The sequence below is a fragment of the Sinocyclocheilus grahami genome, unplaced genomic scaffold (assembly GCF_001515645.1).
Source record: "Sinocyclocheilus grahami isolate Dianchi unplaced genomic scaffold, SAMN03320097.WGS_v1.1 scaffold463.1, whole genome shotgun sequence".
Classification (NCBI taxonomy): Eukaryota; Metazoa; Chordata; class Actinopteri; order Cypriniformes; family Cyprinidae; genus Sinocyclocheilus; species Sinocyclocheilus grahami.
Genome location: NW_015505642.1, coordinates 488576 through 508161, shown reverse-complemented (window position 1 = coordinate 508161; position 19586 = coordinate 488576). Strand labels below are relative to the sequence as shown.

Sequence of the window (19586 nt, the reverse complement as noted above, 5' to 3'; positions counted from 1 at the left end):
CACCTCTCTCTCAAATGGACCATTGACACTCTATCTACAATCTCAATTAGGAGTGTCAATGGTCCATTTGAGAGATAGGTGGCGGTAATGCACTTATAAGTCTGCGATCTGCCGTAAAGCAGGATATTGCAGTGAATCAGAGGTAAAAAACTGTACAAATACTGTTCAGATTCTTGCACAGACCGATCTTTTCGTGTCTTTATACATCAATGTATCGTCACAAGCCGCAGGGTTTAATTTGGTTTTGTTTGTGTATGTTTTTTTGACTCTCAAAGCCGTGATTCCCATTTACTTACATTATATGACTGACAGACTGCAATGGTTTGAGTTCAAAATCTTCGTTTGTGTTCTACTGAAGAAACAAAGTCACCTACATCTTGGATGCCCTGGGGGTAAGCAGATAAACATCAAATTTTCATTTTTGGGTGAACTATCCCTTTAAGTGCCAAACATTTTTCTAACCTCAATTTCATGCCCTCTCTTTAAAACCCCGTTCTCCAGAACAATGTCAAATAATCATTGACAGGCTAAAAAGCGCAGGGTGCTTCACCGTTCTACTGAGTCCGAGTTTGGTTTTGTCACAGAGACAGGCGTGATTTCTTAAAACACCTATTTCAGTTCATCTGTCAGGTAGTGAAAATAATTAAAACAAAATTAGAAATAAAATGATAATAAATCAAATAAAATGCTTGCAATGCACCGACCAAGCATGCACATCAGCATTTGCATACGTGCACAGAGTGTATTTCTGGCCTTTTAGTAAAACTTCAGTGAGTCTCCTGCAGTAGAAAGAGCACCTAAGTATCAAAATCACTAAAATACAGCAAAGTAGACCAAGTGCTCATGGGATACGAAACAAACAATTAAAGCACACTAAAAACAGAGTCTCATCTGATGTCCAGTATGTCATATTTCAATTTTAAGTGCATTTATTTTCAACTCCCTGCTAAAATATGTCTTAATAATTATAAAATGACCTGAACATAAAGTGTCACACCACCATAGTCCTTCTCCACTGGAACCGTCCTCATGTAGGAGGAGCAGACTTCATGTTGTTCCATTCAGAAGGAGGCGGCTGGAGGAAGTTTGCAGTGACACATGACTCAACACAGACGGATAGATGGATGAAGAATGAGAAGACGAGTACGGCATGTTTCTGGCCACCCCAGACCACGACTGCATCACTGATCAATTTAAAACATATGCATGCTAACAATTCCCCGTGAAAACCCGTCCCACCCCACCAGTCGGTGGTCTTTGAGGCTTAAATTATATCCAAACCTTTGGGCCAAAAAGTATTTTTCAGACATTGGAGGTTACAGGAGGTGCACTGGCCCGTGTGTGTTTGTGTGAGACCAGCTCGTCGAGGTACATGTGCGATGAATTATTGAGGATTTGCCCTGCAAACTGTTTCTTACTCAGTATTTTTGTCTGGTTTTTCATTAAAAATTATGGAAAATTATTAAGGAAAAAATAAACACCTAATTTTGATTAATGTTTAAATTGAGAAGCAAACCGATTTAAGATATTAGGCCTTGTTTTATGAAAAAAAATTTTTTAAGTGAGTTTATGCTTAAAACAAGAATAATATCTGTCAGTGGGTTAAGAAAAATAAACTTAATTCAAAGGGAACATTTTTTTATTAGCACACTGACATATTTTGTCTTGTTTTAAGCATAAACTTATTTAATTTTGATGATTTTTTTAATGATAATTAAAAATAAATCTCAATTTAAGTGTTTAGATATTTAAACAAGACTGATTAATTGATTCATTTTTCATTTGAGTTAGTTCATGCTTAAAACAATAAAAAAAATCTGCCAATGGGGTAAGAAAAAATATTTTTTCAAATATTTACATATTTTCTTATCTCACTGATACATATATGTCTTGTTTTAAGTAAAAACTCGCTTCATTTTGATTAATGTTTCAAATGAGAAGCAAAATGACTTAAGATATTAAGCCTTGTTTTCTGAGAAAAAAAAGAAAACATCAAAGTTGAGTTTATGCTTAAAACAAACAAAACAAATTCTGCCAATGGGGTAATAAAAATGGCTTAAAACAAGATTTAACGCAAGATCATTTTTCTTATTTCAGTGACAGATATTTTTCGTGTTTTAAATGTTAAAAAAACATTTAATTTTGATAAATTTTCTCTGAAAATGTCTTTTTGCTTCTCAAGCATCTTGATTTAAGAATATTTAGATATTTGTACTAAAAAATGGCAACAAAAAAAAAACTGAGTAAGAAAATGATTTGTTTTGCAGTGTGTAAACTGTGCACAAGAGCCCTGGTGTAAAACCTCAAAGTATCCAACCAAAAAAATAAAATAAAACATGACACGTTCACGAAATCAAAAATGCATCTACCGTCGTAGCGACTTTTTTACATTTCCTTTTTTCTTGTTTTTGCCGTTTTTCTCTTTTTATAGTATCGCTCAAGTATATCACAGGTTACTATCTAGAGAGGAAATAGAAGGTAAATTATGTTCCATGCTACATCTTGTTCAGAGAAGGCTATTGCAGACGATTTCTACATCACACACAATCACACGTTGTACGCTTGTATAACAAAAGATCCAAAACATGTCACCAAGAAACTAAATACATATGCATTGTTCACTATTTAGAGTCTTTTAGGACTATCCCTCGGTCAACGTGAAGCTGTCGCACGTCACTTGACTTGTCCCGTCTTACAGACAAAAGTTGAAAAACTGCTATTCAAAAATTAGCAAATTTGGTCATTGTCTCTCTCTTTTTTTGTTTTTAAATAAGTAGTGCTTTTTGATGGCTTAAGACAGAGGTCTTTTATTTCATAATCTCACCCAGTGGCAATCTACAAGACGTCAGTGTGCATTTCATGACACCGCTACGTTACCTCTCCTCGAAACAGCTAGTGCTGTGACGTAGAATCCAAAGTGACTTTATCAAAATACCTAAAATGTGTTTATAAATATCTGACGCTTACGATCTTCTTACAGAGTGTGAATTTCTAGAACTCCCACTCGAGCGTTTCCTCGCGGTTGGCGGCCCGTTCCAGGCGATGGATGATGTTGTTGAGGTTGGCCATCTTCTCGTTGCGTCTCTGAGTGCTTTTGTTGAGTTTGGAGTTGTGCGAGGGCGAGCTCGGCGGGTGATGATGGCTTGGGGCCGGTGGGTTGGGTGGCGACGGGGAGATGGGGGCGGAAGAGGATGGGACAGGGGACACGGACATCATGAGGCCAGGCGAGGACGCGGCGGAGGGCGAGTTGAGCGACACCTCCAGGCTGCTCCGGGATGGTTCGGACGAAGCCTTGAAGCTGACGGGATCCTCGGGCGACTTCTCCAGCTCCTCGTCCTCATGGCTGTTCCTCTGCGGCTCCTCGTCTTTGACGCCCAGCGAGCGGTGCGGGGGCGTTTCCGGGTCGCTTTTGAGCTGGGCAAACTGAACGGCGATGGAGAAGCTCTTGGCCTGCCGCAGACGGAGCTCCTCGTCTTCATCCGGCTCACTGGTCTCCTGTTTGACAGCGAAGCGGCGCGGGGTGGCGCTCAGAGGGCGGCTGTGAACGGCCGAGGGCTGCTTCCTGTCGTCGCGGTCGGATGTGGGGCTGTGGGATGTCAGCGGGGAGTAGTTGTTGTGCTCGGCGTCAGTGTCGTTGTCTTGGAGACCCTGCATCAGGACCTCTCGCCGCATACGGGACCTGTTGAAAGGATGATGATGAAACAAAGAGGAAACACATTTACTGTTTTTATTTTTAGCAGTATGCTATATTGATGTCACACATAATCAATCAACGTTGTTATTGTTAACTAAAACTATTTAAAAACAATCAGTAATTCAATATAAATATTAGATGCAAAAAATGAAAGAAATAAATTTTGTCTTGGAAATGTGTATCTGAAATAAATAAGTGGAAATGCTAAAATTATTAAAAATGAAATAAAAATTAATTAACCCTTTAACTGTCACCGTCCCACCTGTGGGACGCTTGGCGCTCTCTTTCATCACATATTTTAGCAGTCATCATATATCATTTGAAAGCTTAAAACCTTAAAATTCATCCTGTGGAAACTATTTTGAAATTGTAGATTGTGTTACCATGGAAATGGTACTTTAAATCTTTTGGCGGTCTCCTCCCCCTTAGCAGGCGGGGTCAAATGTCATATTACAAAATGTATTACGATTACTTTTACAATCCAAACTTATTAAAATCTTGACAAAATACATATCGTTGGAAAGGTCTGAGTCTCACAATTCCATATGTTGTGATAGAAGTCAAATTAACAGAGAAATGTAGACATTTGTGGCAGAAAAAAATGCATGAAAAAAAATTCTGTGGAGTTTGGGTTTGATACTTTCATATTTTGAAATAATTTCACTTCTGCAATAATTTTGTGATTGTGATTCAAAAGCGTTCATGATTTATAACAATTTAAGTTTGGATAGTGCACTTTCACGTCTATGTTCAAAAATGGGTGGTGACAGTTAAAGGGTTTTTAAAAATATACAGAAATATTTAAACGAAAAAGACAAAAAAATTTGAAAAGCACATAACAAAATAACTAAAACTAAGATTAAAAATAAAACTGAAAATATCAAAATAAAAGCTAATTCAAAATATTATTAAATACTACAATTGTATATAATAACACTGTATCTCACTACATTGAATGAAATAAAATGAATAAACCTATATATAAATTTAGAAAATAATACAAATTAAAAATTAAAATACAAAAATAAAAACTAATTCTAAATATTAATAATATATCAATAACACTAAAATAATTCTAGTTCTCAGCAAATCCAGTTATTGTCTTTAAATTAACATTTTAAATCTAATCTATTAGTGAACTGTCTTTTGGACCAATAAAAGAGAGGATTCTCAGTTTGAAAGCTTTGCATCGTACACAGTGCGCTCTGGTAGTGATTGGGGGGACCAAAGGTATAATTTTAAGAATTTGTCACTGAAAACGTTGGAATTTTGGGGGGTATGTTGGAAAGGTCATGCCACAGTACAGGTGTAGTTACAGGGTTCTCTTGTCTTTCTGTTTTAAACTCCTCAATTGTCCAGCAGGTAGAGCCAAACTCCCATTCACAAAGCTTCAGACGCAAAACTCCTTTAGGACATCTCTTTTAGCTGTCTTTACAAGGTAAAAAGCAGAGCACAGCGGATTCGGACCTGTAGTTGTGGAACCAGTTGATGACGGTGTTGGTTTTGAGGTTGAGTTGAGCGGCCAGCATCTCGATGGTGTGCTGCGAGGGATACGGCTCCTGCAGATACGCCTTCCTCAGAGCCTCCTTCTCCTCGGCCGCCAGCACCACGCGGGGTTTCTTGGCCTGGCTGAAGGGGCAGAGCTCCAGCGGAGTCAGACCCGGACTGATGCAGTCTGAATGAGCGCCGGGGGAATCGCTGTCTGAGCCGGGACTCAGCAGACCGTATCGCCTCTTCAGATACGCTGGAGAAAACCAACACATTCTGTTTTACAGCAGTCTGCTACTTGAGACCACTTTACAAATTATGATCAACTGCATCTTCACAGCAAGTGGGTCAGATGTAATATAATGATAAAAAGAGTCTAAGTTGAAATGCTAAAACAAAACAAAAGCTACAATAAAAACTCATTAAAGCTACTGTATATACAAATATTTAAAATAATAATAAAAATGACACAAATGCACATAAAATTACAATTTCAACTAAAGAAAATCGAAAATATAGAAACATAAGCTAATTCCAAATATTAAATACTATAATAGCATATAAATTGCACTAAAACTGGATCTCACGACATTGCATATGTGCAATTCAGCAAATCCACTTATTGTCTGAAAAATAGACATTTTATTAATAAAGTCTGAATCAAAAAACGCATATAATAATCGGTCATATAATGTATAACAATGATAAAAATTGAAATGTTAAAATTAATCAAACTAAAACTACAATAAAAATCATGAAAATGGCAAAAGTGCTCAAATTAAAAGGAAAACGAAAAATGAAAAAAAATAAAAGCGAATTCAAAATATTAATAAATACTGTAATAGTAGATAAATAAATGTATCATTTTTATACATTTCTTTTTTTAAATTTCTATATAGCTTAATTGTTTCAGTTTTTGAAATGTTAGTATTTTAGTTGTCAAGGCAACATTTCTTATTTTCATTTAACATTTTAAGTTTTTATTCTAATATTTATATTTGATTTTATGAAGAAAATGATTTTGAATAGATTGAACAACATAGTATATAAAATAAGCATATAAATGACACTGGATCTCACTATTTGAAATCAAATTTATTAATAAAATGTCTTAAAATGTAGATCTAAAAAAACCCGAAACGGCACAGAATCAGTGAAGAACTGAATCAATGTCTGTTCTCTTACCTTTCTTCTCCATTTTCTTGACGTCTCGGAGTTTGTCGACGTTGTGCGGGTCGTTGAGCCACAGCTGCATGCGGACGAACGGCTCACGGCCCTTCAGACTGAGCTTATGCCAGGGCTTCGGTCTGGACAGCAGGTCAGACACTGAACCCTGAGTCAATCCCAGAATGCTCTCTCCAAACAGACGCTGACCTGAAGCAACACACACGTATACTTACAGTTACCAATCCAGCTCCAGTCCTTAGAATTCTCCTTAGATGCACATTCAACATGAATCAGTTCAAAACTGTCGTTTCAATGAACTGATTCGAAATTGATCTTGTTTAAACTACAGTTCATTTTAAAGAAATTAACACTTTTATTCAGTAAGGATGCATTAAATTGATCAAAAGTGACAGTAAAGACATTTATAATGTTATCCCCCGAACTTTCTATTCATTAAAGAATCCTGATTTAAAATGTATTTCCACAAAATGTGAAGCAGCACAACTGTTTTTAACATTGATAATAATCAGAAATGTTTCTTGAGCAGCAGATCAGCATATTATACTGATTTCTGAAGATCATGTGACACTGAAGACTGGAGTAATGATGCTGAAAATACAGCTGCGCATCACAGGAATAAATTACATTTTAAAATATATTAAAATAGGCTTATTTAAAATTGTAATAATATTTCACAATATTACAGTATTTAACAGTATTTTTGATCAAATAATGCAGCTTTGGTAAGCAGAAGAGACTTCTTTAATAAACATTAAAAAATCTTTATTATTCCAACTTTTGACCGGTAGTGTATACTATTATAGTATGCAGTGTACTATATATAGTATACTATATTAATACTTTGATTTACCTTTGATTTTTATATTTTCAGTTTCATTTTTAGTTTGTTCAAGCAATTTTGTCACATGATTTTGTCATATTCATGTCGTTTTATTTATGCAGCTTTAATTAGTGTATATAATAGTATAGTATTTATTGATATTTTGAATCAGCTTTTATTTTTAGATTTTCAGTTTTCATTTGAATTTCAGTTTGTTTTAATAATTTTGCTACATGATTTTGTCATTATTTTTTTGACACCTAAAGCTTCTTATAGCTTTAATTCATCTTTACTTTAGTTTTAAGAATTTTAGTACTTCAACGTACACTTATTTATTTATAAAGGCAATGTTTCTATTTTTCATTCAACATGTTTTTCATCTAATATAATTTTTTATATATCATTTTAATTACAGAAAACTATTTCTAATAGTTTTAGTTAGCAGTAACAACATTTGATCAAATAAATGCATCCTTGGTGTAGCACAAAAATACCCAAACCTTATCAAAAATCTTCATTTTACATATAATAAAATGCTGACATTCATACAGCGCTGTGTATGTCGTGCTGTAAATCACCTAAGTTGTTGTCGGTCAGCACTTCTTTCACTCTCTTGGTGATGGCGTACGTGTCCAGCTCCGGAGACATGGCCACCAGCTCCTGGATGCCCAGCGGCGTGTGGGGCTGCTCCGTCATGCCCGGCGTGCTCTTCCCTCCGTGGGGCTCGGCGTGCTGCGGCTGCTGGTTCTCCTTACTGCTCTCCAGCGCCAGACTCACGGGCTCCAGGGTCATGCTGGGGTGTCCGTCCTCAGGACTCGGAGGAGGGGACGGGGACGAGCGGCTCGTCACGGGGCTCTTATCTGAGAACCAACAACCAAAGATTATAATAATTATTACAGTCAGAAGAGTTTTACATTTATTGGTTACGTTAAAACACTCAAATAATGCAATACCATGTCTATGGAAGGATAACAAGAAGATTTCAACTAGAAACTAAAATTACTCAATATTTTTGTCTTGTTTTTCAATTCAAATATATACACATACTTGAATAAAAATGTTTTTTTTTAAAGTGAGTTTATGCTTAAAACAAGACAGAAAAAAAATCTGCCAGTGAGGTAAGAAAAATGACTGTTATTTTAAAAACTTGAATTAAGTTTATTTTTCTTACCCCACTGCCAAATATTTGTTCATGTTTTAAGCATAAACTCTATTAATTTAGATGTTTTTTTGTTTTTTTTTAAAGAAACCAAGAATGAATATCTTAAGTCATTTTGCTTCTCAAGTAAATGTATATTGATTTAAGAATTTTTAGATATTTATTCTGGAAAATAAGAAGATTTTTTTTTTTTGCAATGTAGGAAATAAGAAATTGTATTTTGCATAGAGTAAATAAAGCTTAACTTTAATATGTTCAGCATTTTGCCATCAGAACTATCATTACGGAGAAAATGATTTTTTTCTCACTGTAATAAAACATTGTAATTGACACTATAAATGATGTTTTAAAATGTTATTTATAATTTTTATAATAATTATAATTTATATTACACATTTTCATCATTTTATTTTTAACCTGATTGTGTTCAGCTGTTGTAAGACTCTCATTACTATACTTTTTTTAGCGAAATGCAGAAAAAAACAGTTATTTTATTTAAGCAGCACAGAGTGAAGCTGAACTTGAAAATGTTTTGCATTATGCTTTCATTTTCATGACAATTAAAAAGATTTGAATGCCAAAAGCAGAATGTCAAAAGTCTCTTTACTTTAATATGAAAAAATATTATAATGTATATTGCATATTATTAATATAGTTATTATTTATTATATATTATTTATTTATTTTCATTTTTTTAATATGTTTAAATATTTTTTTATTTGAATCCAATTGTTTTCAATTGTTCCAAGAATATCAGATAAATATTTTTATCAAAATACAGGAAAAAATAAACCCCAATGATATTATTTAAACATTATAGCATGACTACTATGTAATAGTAATTCATATTTAAACCTAAACTTCTCAGAATTACAGAAATGAGCAAAAGCCCCTCTGGCTGTGTGTAGGATGGGCTGTTAGTGCTGGTGATCATGACTGACCCTGACCGTGGCTGTGGTTGGACAGCTGGTTGAGTCCGTGACCCAGCTGGTCCAGCAGCCAGAGCTGCATGCGTATGAACGGCTCGCGGCCCTTCTGAGTGAGCTTACTCCAGGGTTTAGGTCTGGATAACATGTCACTCACGCTGCCCTGAGACAAACCCAACACCTGCCAGAGACACACAGACATTCAAATGAGTCTGAACTAATAATGCTCGTAATAAAACCAGAACCTTACTGTTTGAAATCAGCTTTTCACTGGCAGATATTCAAGCGACCACTAGATGGCAGGAAAAGACAATCCAAGAGCTTCAGATTGCACTGGCACTAGTTTCCGATTTTTTTTTTTTTAAAGAACGTACACATTAAATTGGTCAAAAGTGACATCTATAATAATACAAAAGATTTCTGTTTCAAATAAATGGTGTTTTTTCTTTTCTTGGAAAAAATGTATCACGGTTTTCACAAAACTATGAAGCAGCACGACTGTTTTCAACATTGATAATAATAAAAAATGTTTCTTGAGCAGCGAATCAGCATAATAGAATGATTTCTGAAGGATCACGTGACACTGAAGACTGGAGGAATGATGCTGAAAATACAGCTGCGCATCACAGAAATAAATTATATTTTAAAATGTATTACAATAGAAAAGCAAGTTATTTTAAATTGTAAGAAAATTCCTCAATATTACTGATTTTCCTGTATTTTTGATCAAATAACACAGCCTTGGTAAGTAAAAGAGACTTCTTTCAAACACATAAAAAAATCTTCCAAACTTTTTAACTTTAGTGTGTACAGTATATATATATTCATATTATTTTGCATGAATTTAAAGGGGTCCTATTATGCTCTTTTACAAAGTCTTGATTTTGTTTTGGGGGTGTACTAGAACAGGCTCTCATACTAGGTTGTTAGAAAACATTATTTTTCACATATTTTACATTATTACAACGCCTCTCTCCCCAGTCTGGCATGAACGTCTCGAATAGTTCCTGAGCCCGCCTTCTGAAATACGAAATGTGCTGTGATTGGTCAGCTGGGCCAGTGTGTGCTGTGATTGGTCAGCTGGGTCAGTGTGTGCTGTGATTGGTCAGCTGGGCCAGTGTGTGCTGTGATTGGTCAGCTGGGTCAGTGTGTGCTGTGATTGGTCAGCTGGGTCAGTGTGTGCTGTGATTGGTAGCACTCGGCACCTGGTCTGGAAATGTCATGCCCCTTACCATAGCCGCCTGCCAGCTTCAGTGTAAATATTGCATCAAAATCAAATCAATTTGAGTGCGATTTAAACCTGGATTGTAATCACTCTAAGTTCGTCTGTCTTGGGAAAGCTAGCGTGTCTCAGACATAGTGATAACACTCGTTGCCTTCTCTAGTGCAGCTCAACCAGGTCTCTTCCCATTCGTCGATATTTGTGATATCACAAATCCCGGAAAATATGTGTTGTAGTCCAAACGAGTCGTTCGTTGTAGTTTTTGAAAAGTGATTTCTGTTAAATAAAATATCTCCTTTTGAAGTGGATTTTGAGCTTTGTAACTTTGCAGATCTTTTTTATGCTCAAACAGCAACATTACAGACTAACTAAAGTTGAAAAAGTGAAAAAGCATAATAGGACCCCTTTAAGACAGGAGTATCACTACATTGTAAATTTGCTGTTATTTCTATTTTGGAATAACATGCACAGATTAATCATTCCCAATAAGACCAGAAACATGTATTAAGGAAGTAAATATGGTTTTGATTTAATGTCGTCAAAAAAATTTGACATTAATGTTGATTTGTGGGTATCAAATACCAAAACAGATGTATGCCGTTTCCACACAATAACATTACATTTGTGCCCGATTATTGTGGACAAACCATTTCATGCACCGATTCCTTTGATCTCGAGTCATTACATGAAAACTTGCTCTCCAGCTGTGCTGTTTTAGGACACACAAACAATCTCACAACAGGGTTATTATCATTAACTAAAAATAAAACCTTACATAAAACATTTTTGTTACTTGTACTAAAAATAAATGTTAACTAAAAAATATAATATAATATAATAATAGAAAAAGTAAAAAAACCTTAAACTTATTTTCAGTTAGTTCTAATCTTCGTTTATTTGAAGTACTAAAATAACAACTACAAAGAAAGAACCTTTAAAACAAAAAATACTAAAAATGTAAAAATTAAATTAAATTAAATTAAAAAATAAATAAATTAAATTAAAATGGAAAATACAGAGAATATAAAAATAAAAACATTTTAAAATATTAATAAAAAATTATCAGTATATTAATGATACTAATAAAAGACGCACCAAATACTGAAGTTTGTAAATGGAAAATATTTTGGTGTGTAAGCAAGAAAACAATTTCAACAAGAATGTGTTTGCACACATAATCGTAGAAAAATTAAGATATTTTTAATGGACATATTTGAACTTGAGAAATGGTGTGTACTGACGTCTTTCTGCGGTTGAAACAAGATACCTTCTGATGTTCATTCAGGTTTATTCCGTGCTATAACTAGTAAAGAGGAGGAGATGATCAGTTCATGAGCTGCTACAGCGATCTGTCACCACACAACATAGAGCCACAAAACGGTATTTATTGTTTGAATTTCTTTAAAAAATGACAGAATTTGAAAGTTGAGACTTTGTTTCATACCAGAAGTAACCTGCTCTGTCCTGTCTGTCGGTTTCCTCTTTGCTCTGCGATGTATTTTTCACTGCGTGAGAACATGACGAGTGGCTTGTCGGACGTAGCAACAGTAACTAAGTGGGGCGGGTCTTTGCGACGGGTCAGTTGTGATGCAGTAATAGTTTTGTATGTCTATGATTGTTAGCACACATATTGATGCTTCATGCTACTGGGTAAATTAAGTTCCCTTTCTAAGTCTTTCTAACTTCTCTACATATCTCTACTGCAACACTGATGACGATTTTAATGGAAAATGTTTTGTCTTTGCACTGAGCATGTTGCAATATTTTTAAATTTTCTTTGATAATGTGTGTGCGAGCTTCTCCTGTTGTTGGACTTTGCTATATATAACCCCACCTTCTCTCCGAAGATCCTCTGGCAGATCCCGTTCTTGGCCAGTTTTTCCTTCACCTGCCGGGTGAGTTCGAGGGTGTCCACCTCGCGGTACATGTACATCTCGTACTGCTCCGGGGTCAGCGGCGGGACAGTGGGCTTCAGGGTTCGGGGGATGTAGGTGGGGTAGTATGATACTCGTCCTCCTCCGCAGGGCGGCTCACCGCTGACCGACGCGTCCGGCTCCACCTTGATCTCCACCTGCCGTCCCAACATGGGCTCGTCCTCTGGCGCGGACGTTTCCTCGCCGTTTGCAGGGCAGTCTCCGTTCTCCATCCGCGGCCAGGGACGAGGCATGGACGAATGTCCCGTGGACGAAGAGGAGGAGAGCGACGGAGACACGGAGGTGAACGGGTGAGAGCTCACGCCCATCACGACCGCACTGCGTTCGGCGGACCAGTGCTGGTCGAAATACGCACCAGCATCGCCGATCTCTGACTTCACCTTACGGATGATGTTTTGGACAAAGGCGGCGGGAGACAGGACACTCAGAGGCATCTGAGGGCTGCCGGTGGGATTGGACACGCACATCGGCACGGACACATTCTCTTCCTGTTTGATGAAGGGCGGAGTGGGGGGCAGCTGACCCTTGACAGGATCCTGCAGGGCGAGACGCTCGCTGGAGGACGCCCGGCCGCACACCTCCATCTCGAGCAGGGCCTGCTGCTGCGCCTGCATCTCTCGACGGGCCTGTTCCAGGATGCTCTTGATGGTTTCGTCAGAACTGCTGCTTCCTCCAGAGCTGTTACGTCCTGATGAAAAGCCCAGAGACGACTTACAATCACCTGTCCAACACAAACAGATCAGAACGTGAGTTTGCATTGCTAGTCAAAAGTAGTTGTAACTTGACATGGCTTCTTTATAAAGTTGCGCTTGTGGTGCGCAAGACACACCATATCAGCCAAACTAGCACTAGCACGTGTGTAGAACAACGATAATTTTTTTAATTAAAAATTATAATAAATAAATAAATAAATTATTTTAATCTTACCATATTTATAATATTAAAACATAAACGTTACAAATTAATATTAAATATTTATGTAATAGTAAATGTGTAAATAGTAAATAGTAAGTAGTAAACGAATTACGTATATTAATATTTTGTATTTGATAATACAATAATAAAATAAATCTTTAAAATATTTCATTATTATAAAAATTATTATTATAACAGCCAAACTAGCACTAGCATGTGTGTACACAAATAATTATTTATTAAAATGATTATAACAAATAAATAAAATAATAAATTATTTTAAAATATAATATTACATTTTTAATCTTAAAATATAATCAAATTATATATAATATTAAATATTTATATAATAGTAAAAATGCAATGATATTAATATTTTTCATTTGATAATACAATAACAAAATAAACATTTAAAATATTTAATTATCCTAAAATATTATTAATATTTAAAATATTATACATATAACATTAAAAGTATTTAATTGTATTCATATTTTGTATTTGATAAAATAATACAATAATAAAACAAGTATTTAAAATATTTAATTAATATAAAAAGAATTATTATTATTTAAAATAATGTATTAACAATTAAACAGAGCAGACAGACATGTTATTAATAGTGTGTTTCCTGGGATATTGAACCCATAATTTTGTCATTGCTTGCACCTACAACACTGCAAACTTATTTTTGTCTTTTTATCTCAACATCCTTCGATAAACAAGATAAATTGTGCAAGATATTAAGAGAATATATTTTCTGAGAATATCTTTAAATGTGTTAAATATGTTTCCAAATATATGCTTATGCATGCTTACATTTTTTGTTCTATTATAAAAAATATTATTAAAAATATTTAATGCTCTAAGACACTGTAAAAATATTTTTTAATCTGTATATTTGTCTTTATATCTCAACATCCTTTAATAAACAAGATACATTTACTTTAGAAGCAAAATTACATAAGACAGTAAGATAATATATTTTTAGAGAACATAATTTTAAATTATTTTTTGGCCATTTTTGTTATTATTTTAAATATAATTCATTTATTTTAGTATATACCTCATTTAATGTTGCTATAGCTAGGCTTAAATATATATTTAAGCATATATTTATTTAATAAATTGAATTCAGGATATAGTCACATAACTTGGCTCCTCAGATACCAGGCTTATTTTTGTCTTTTTATCTCAACATCCTTCGATAAACAAGATAAATTGTGCAAGATATTAAGAGAATATATTTTCTGAGAATATCTTTAAATGTGTTAAATATGTTTCCAAATATATGCTTATGCATGCTTACATTTTTTGTTCTATTATAAAAAATATTATTAAAAATATTTAATGCTCTAAGACACTGTAAAAATATTTTTTAATCTGTATATTTGTCTTTATATCTCAACATCCTTTAATAAACAAGATACATTTACTTTAGAAGCAAAATTACATAAGACAGTAAGATAATATATTTTTAGAGAACATAATTTTAAATTATTTTTTGGCCATTTTTTTTTTTAATTATTTTAAATATAATTCATTTATTTTAGTATATACCTCATTTAATGTTGCTATAGCTAGGCTTAAATATATATTTAAGCATATATTTATTTAATAAATTGAATTCAGGATATAGTCACATAACTTGGCTCCTCAGATACCAGGATGTTTTTTTGTTTGTAGTGAAGTAAGTCATTTTGGACAACGAGAAGAAGATTCCAACAAACATCAGGCATCCTATTATGTTAAAGAATCCTATAACAGTCACGTATGCGCAGATCAAAGCTGGTTTTGTGTGTGTAGGTAGCAGTGTTCATAAACTGCCTGTGGATTTGGTGTCTTTGTACCCACCTCTTTGTGACTGGATCTCCTTCTTGGCCTGCTCTAGAATGTTCTTGATGGCATCATCTGACCCAGTTTCAGGAGTTCGGATGCGAGGAGTGATGCTCCCTATCAGAGAGGGTAAAGGAGAGAGAGGAGGTGAGGTGAGTGGGCCGGCTGATCAGAGAGCAGCTCCAAAGCCTCGCGTTTGATTGCTAGATCAATAGCTGCCTTTGAGAAGCTGGCATCAAGTGAGGGTGCACTAACACGTGAACGCTTTACTTTCAAACCCAGAGCTGAGAGCATCACAACAAACGCAGGGTTTGGGAGGGAGCGCGGAAGCTAGAAACGCTTGTACAGGAAACCGGACTAGTTCTCTCTGGGGGTCTGAAATGGTTCGGTGGGGTTTAGAGGGATGAGACATCTTCAGGATGTCAGACTGGCCTGTGGGATTGAGCGAAGACATGAAACACAATTCACAAACCATTGAACTTCCATAATGTGGAATCAAATCAGAAGGAAATAGCAGGTGGACAATATTGGTTGTGATTTTATATATTTTTATCATGATATTGTGTAGAAGAAATATAGCCTTTATGGTTATTTAAAATTCATGCATTATTGTTGTATTTACTGTAAGTCAACATTAACCCTTACTCTAAAATCTGATTTGTTAATATTAATGTTGTCTTAGGACCAATAAGGATGCTGCTCCAAGAAGATCTTTTGCTTGACACAAACGTAAATTCACCAAATGTATCCAACAAAAATACTATCATATGTTAAATAAATAAATATGCTTTATTAATACAGCATTATTAAACATTTGATCTCATAAAATGTTCAGGTGTATTGTCATTTGTAATGTTAGGATATGTAAGGATTATTAATAATTATTTTATAATTATATTATTTTATAAGTGTGTGTATATATATATATATATATATATATATATATATATATAATATTTACTTTGAATCATTTGTAATTTTTTGTAAATGTAATATTTTATTTTAATCATTAATTAATCATTAATTGCTTCATTTTGATGAGAAAAAAATCATTAATTTATTCATATAAATATTTTAAAATGCATATGAATTTATTATATATTTCAGGTTGGTCTTGCTAATATTTATTTTTTACCATTTGTAATTTTTCTTAAATTAATATTGAATTTTAATCATTAATTTAATTTAAATTAATAATGTATTTAATATTTTAATAATTTAATAATTATTTAATTTATTACTATCAAAATAAAATATGGGAAAAAAATATATATACACACATTAGAAAAAAATAATCTTTATTATTAATAAATAAAAACAATACATATAAAGTGTTTAGCATGATACAGTTTAGCATTATTTTATTAAAGGGGTCATATGATGCGATTTCAATTTATCCTTTCTCTTTGGAGTGTTACAAGCTCTTGGTGCATAAAGAAGATCTGTAAAGTTGCAAAGACTAAAGTCTCAAATCCAAAGAGATATTCTTTATAAAAGTTAAGAGTCAGCCACGCCTACCTAAAACGGCTCGTTCTAACACGACCCCACATGTCTACGTCACTATGTGGGAAGATTTGCATAACGCCGCCCAAATGTTCACGCAAAGAAAGAAGGCGTAACTTTTATTCTCGCTGTAGTATTGTTGCTGCCGCCGCCGCCATGTCGTGAAGACGCTGTGTGCTTCGTTGTGAAAGCGAAACTACTTTGTTTGGTCTTCCAAAAGAGGACGATATCCGCTTCGTCATGCCTGGAGCTGATCCGTGCTGGTCGCTGAAGAAATACGTCAACTTCATGGTGTGGATCGCCGGATCGGCTTTCACCGTGGACGAAGCAGAGTCCAGCCCGGGGTCGTCACATGTGGTTGCCGCAAGCCCGCTGGACGCTCCTTTGTTGAATCCGCCGCCTCTGCTCACTCTAGCCCTCCAGCCGTTCCTCACTTTATCCCCCGGTCTCTGCTCACTCTAGGCCGCCGTGTGTGACACACACTCACTCTCACACTATCACGCTCACTCACACGCACACACTATCACGCTCACACACACACACACTCACTCTCACACTATCACACTCACTCACTATCACACTCACTCACACACACTATCACACACTCACACACACTATCACACTCACTCACTCACTATCACACTCACTCACTCACTATCACACTCACTCACACACACTATCACACTCACTCACACACACTATCACACTCACTCACACACACACACTATCACACTCACTCACACACGCACACTATCACACACTATCACTCTCACTCACACACGCACACTATCACACTCACACTCTCACACACACACTATCACACACTCTCACACACACACTATCACACACTATCACACCTCACTCACACACACTCACACACTATCATACTCACTCACACACTATCATACTCACTCACACTCACACACTATCATACTCACTCACACACACACACACACTATCACACACGCTCACTCACACGCACACACTATCATACTCACTCACACTCACACACTATCATACTCACTCACACACTATCACACTCACTCTCACACTCACTCACTCTCACACTCACTCACTCTCACACTCACTCACTCTCACACTCACTCACTCTCACACTCACTCACTCTCACACTCACTCACTCTCACACTCACTCACTCTCACACTCACTCACTCTCACACTCACTCACTCTCACACTCACTCACTCTCACACTCACTCACTCTCACACTCACTCACTCTCACACTCACTCACTCTCACACTCACTCACTCTCACACTCACTCACACACACTATCACACCCGCTCACTCACACGCACACACTATCATACTCACTCACACACTATCATACTCACTCACACACACACACTATCACACACTATCACGCTCACACACACACACACACTATCACACTCACTCTCACACTATCACGCTCACACACTATCACACTCACTCACTATCACACTCACTCACACACACTATCACACTCACTCACACACACACACTATCACACTCACTCACACACACACACTATCACACTCACTCTCACACACTCTCACTCTCACACTCACCCACACACACTCTCACACACACTCACACACACACACTCTCACACTCACTCACACACACACACTATCACACTCACTCACACACACACACACACACTATCCCACTCACACACACACACACACTATCACTCTCACACACACACACACTATCTCACACACTCACTCACACGCACACACTATCACACACACTCACTCTCACACTATCACACTCACACACTATCACACTCACTCACACACACTATCACACTCACTCACTCACTATCACACTCACTCACTCACTATCACACTCACTCACACACACTATCACACTCCTCACACACACTATCACACTCACTCACACACACACACTATCACACTCACTCACACACACACACACACTATCACACTCACTCTCACACACACACACACTCTCACTCTCTCACACACACTCACACTCACACACACACACTATCTCACTCACTCACTCTCTCACACACTCACTCACTCACACACTCACTCACTCACTCACTCACTGTCACACTCACTCACACACTCACTCACTCACACACACTATCACACTCACACACTATCACACTCACACACACACACTATCTCACACACTCACTCACACACTCTCTCACTCACACACACTATCACACTCACTCACACACACACACACACTCTCACTCTCACACTCACACACACTCTCACACTCTCACACACACACACACTCTCTCACTCTCACACTCACACACACTCTCACACTCTCACACACACACACACTCTCTCACTCTCACACTCACACACACTCTCACACTCTCACACACACACACACTCTCTCACTCTCACACTCACACACACTCTCACACTCTCACACACACACACACACTATCACTCTCACACTCACACACACTATCACACTCTCACACACACACTATCTCACACACTCACTCACACACACTATCTCACACACTCACTCACACACTATCACACACACTCAGTCACACACTATCACACTCTCACACACTATCACACTCTCACACACTATCACACTCTCACACACTATCACACTCTCACACACTATCACACTCTCACACACTATCACACTCTCACACACTATCACACTCTCACACACTATCACACTCTCACACACTATCACACTCTCACACACTATCACACTCTCACACACTATCACACTCTCACACACTATCACACTCTCACACACTATCACACTCTCACACACTATCACACTCTCACACACTATCACACTCTCACACACTATCACACTCTCACACACTATCACACTCTCACACACTATCACACTCACACACTATCACGCTCACACACACACACACAC

The 19586-nt window shown here is 36.3% G+C and overlaps 1 protein-coding gene across 1 annotated transcript in view; it reads right to left on the bottom strand.

The window, feature by feature from the left end:
• Positions 1-2254: 2254 nt before the first annotated feature.
• Positions 2255-19586, bottom strand: part of cux2b (cut-like homeobox 2b) — a 169690-nt gene continuing 152358 nt past the window's right edge. Inside the window, exons 12-18 of the mRNA XM_016235101.1 lie at positions 15201-15299; positions 12332-13152; positions 9291-9456; positions 7769-8050; positions 6368-6556; positions 5162-5438; positions 2255-3679 (exon numbers count right to left, since the gene is read on the bottom strand). Of these exons, the coding sequence (XP_016090587.1) occupies positions 2992-3679; positions 5162-5438; positions 6368-6556; positions 7769-8050; positions 9291-9456; positions 12332-13152; positions 15201-15299 (2522 nt within the window). The 3' untranslated portion in view covers positions 2255-2991. The remainder of the gene's footprint in view (positions 3680-5161; positions 5439-6367; positions 6557-7768; positions 8051-9290; positions 9457-12331; positions 13153-15200; positions 15300-19586) is intronic.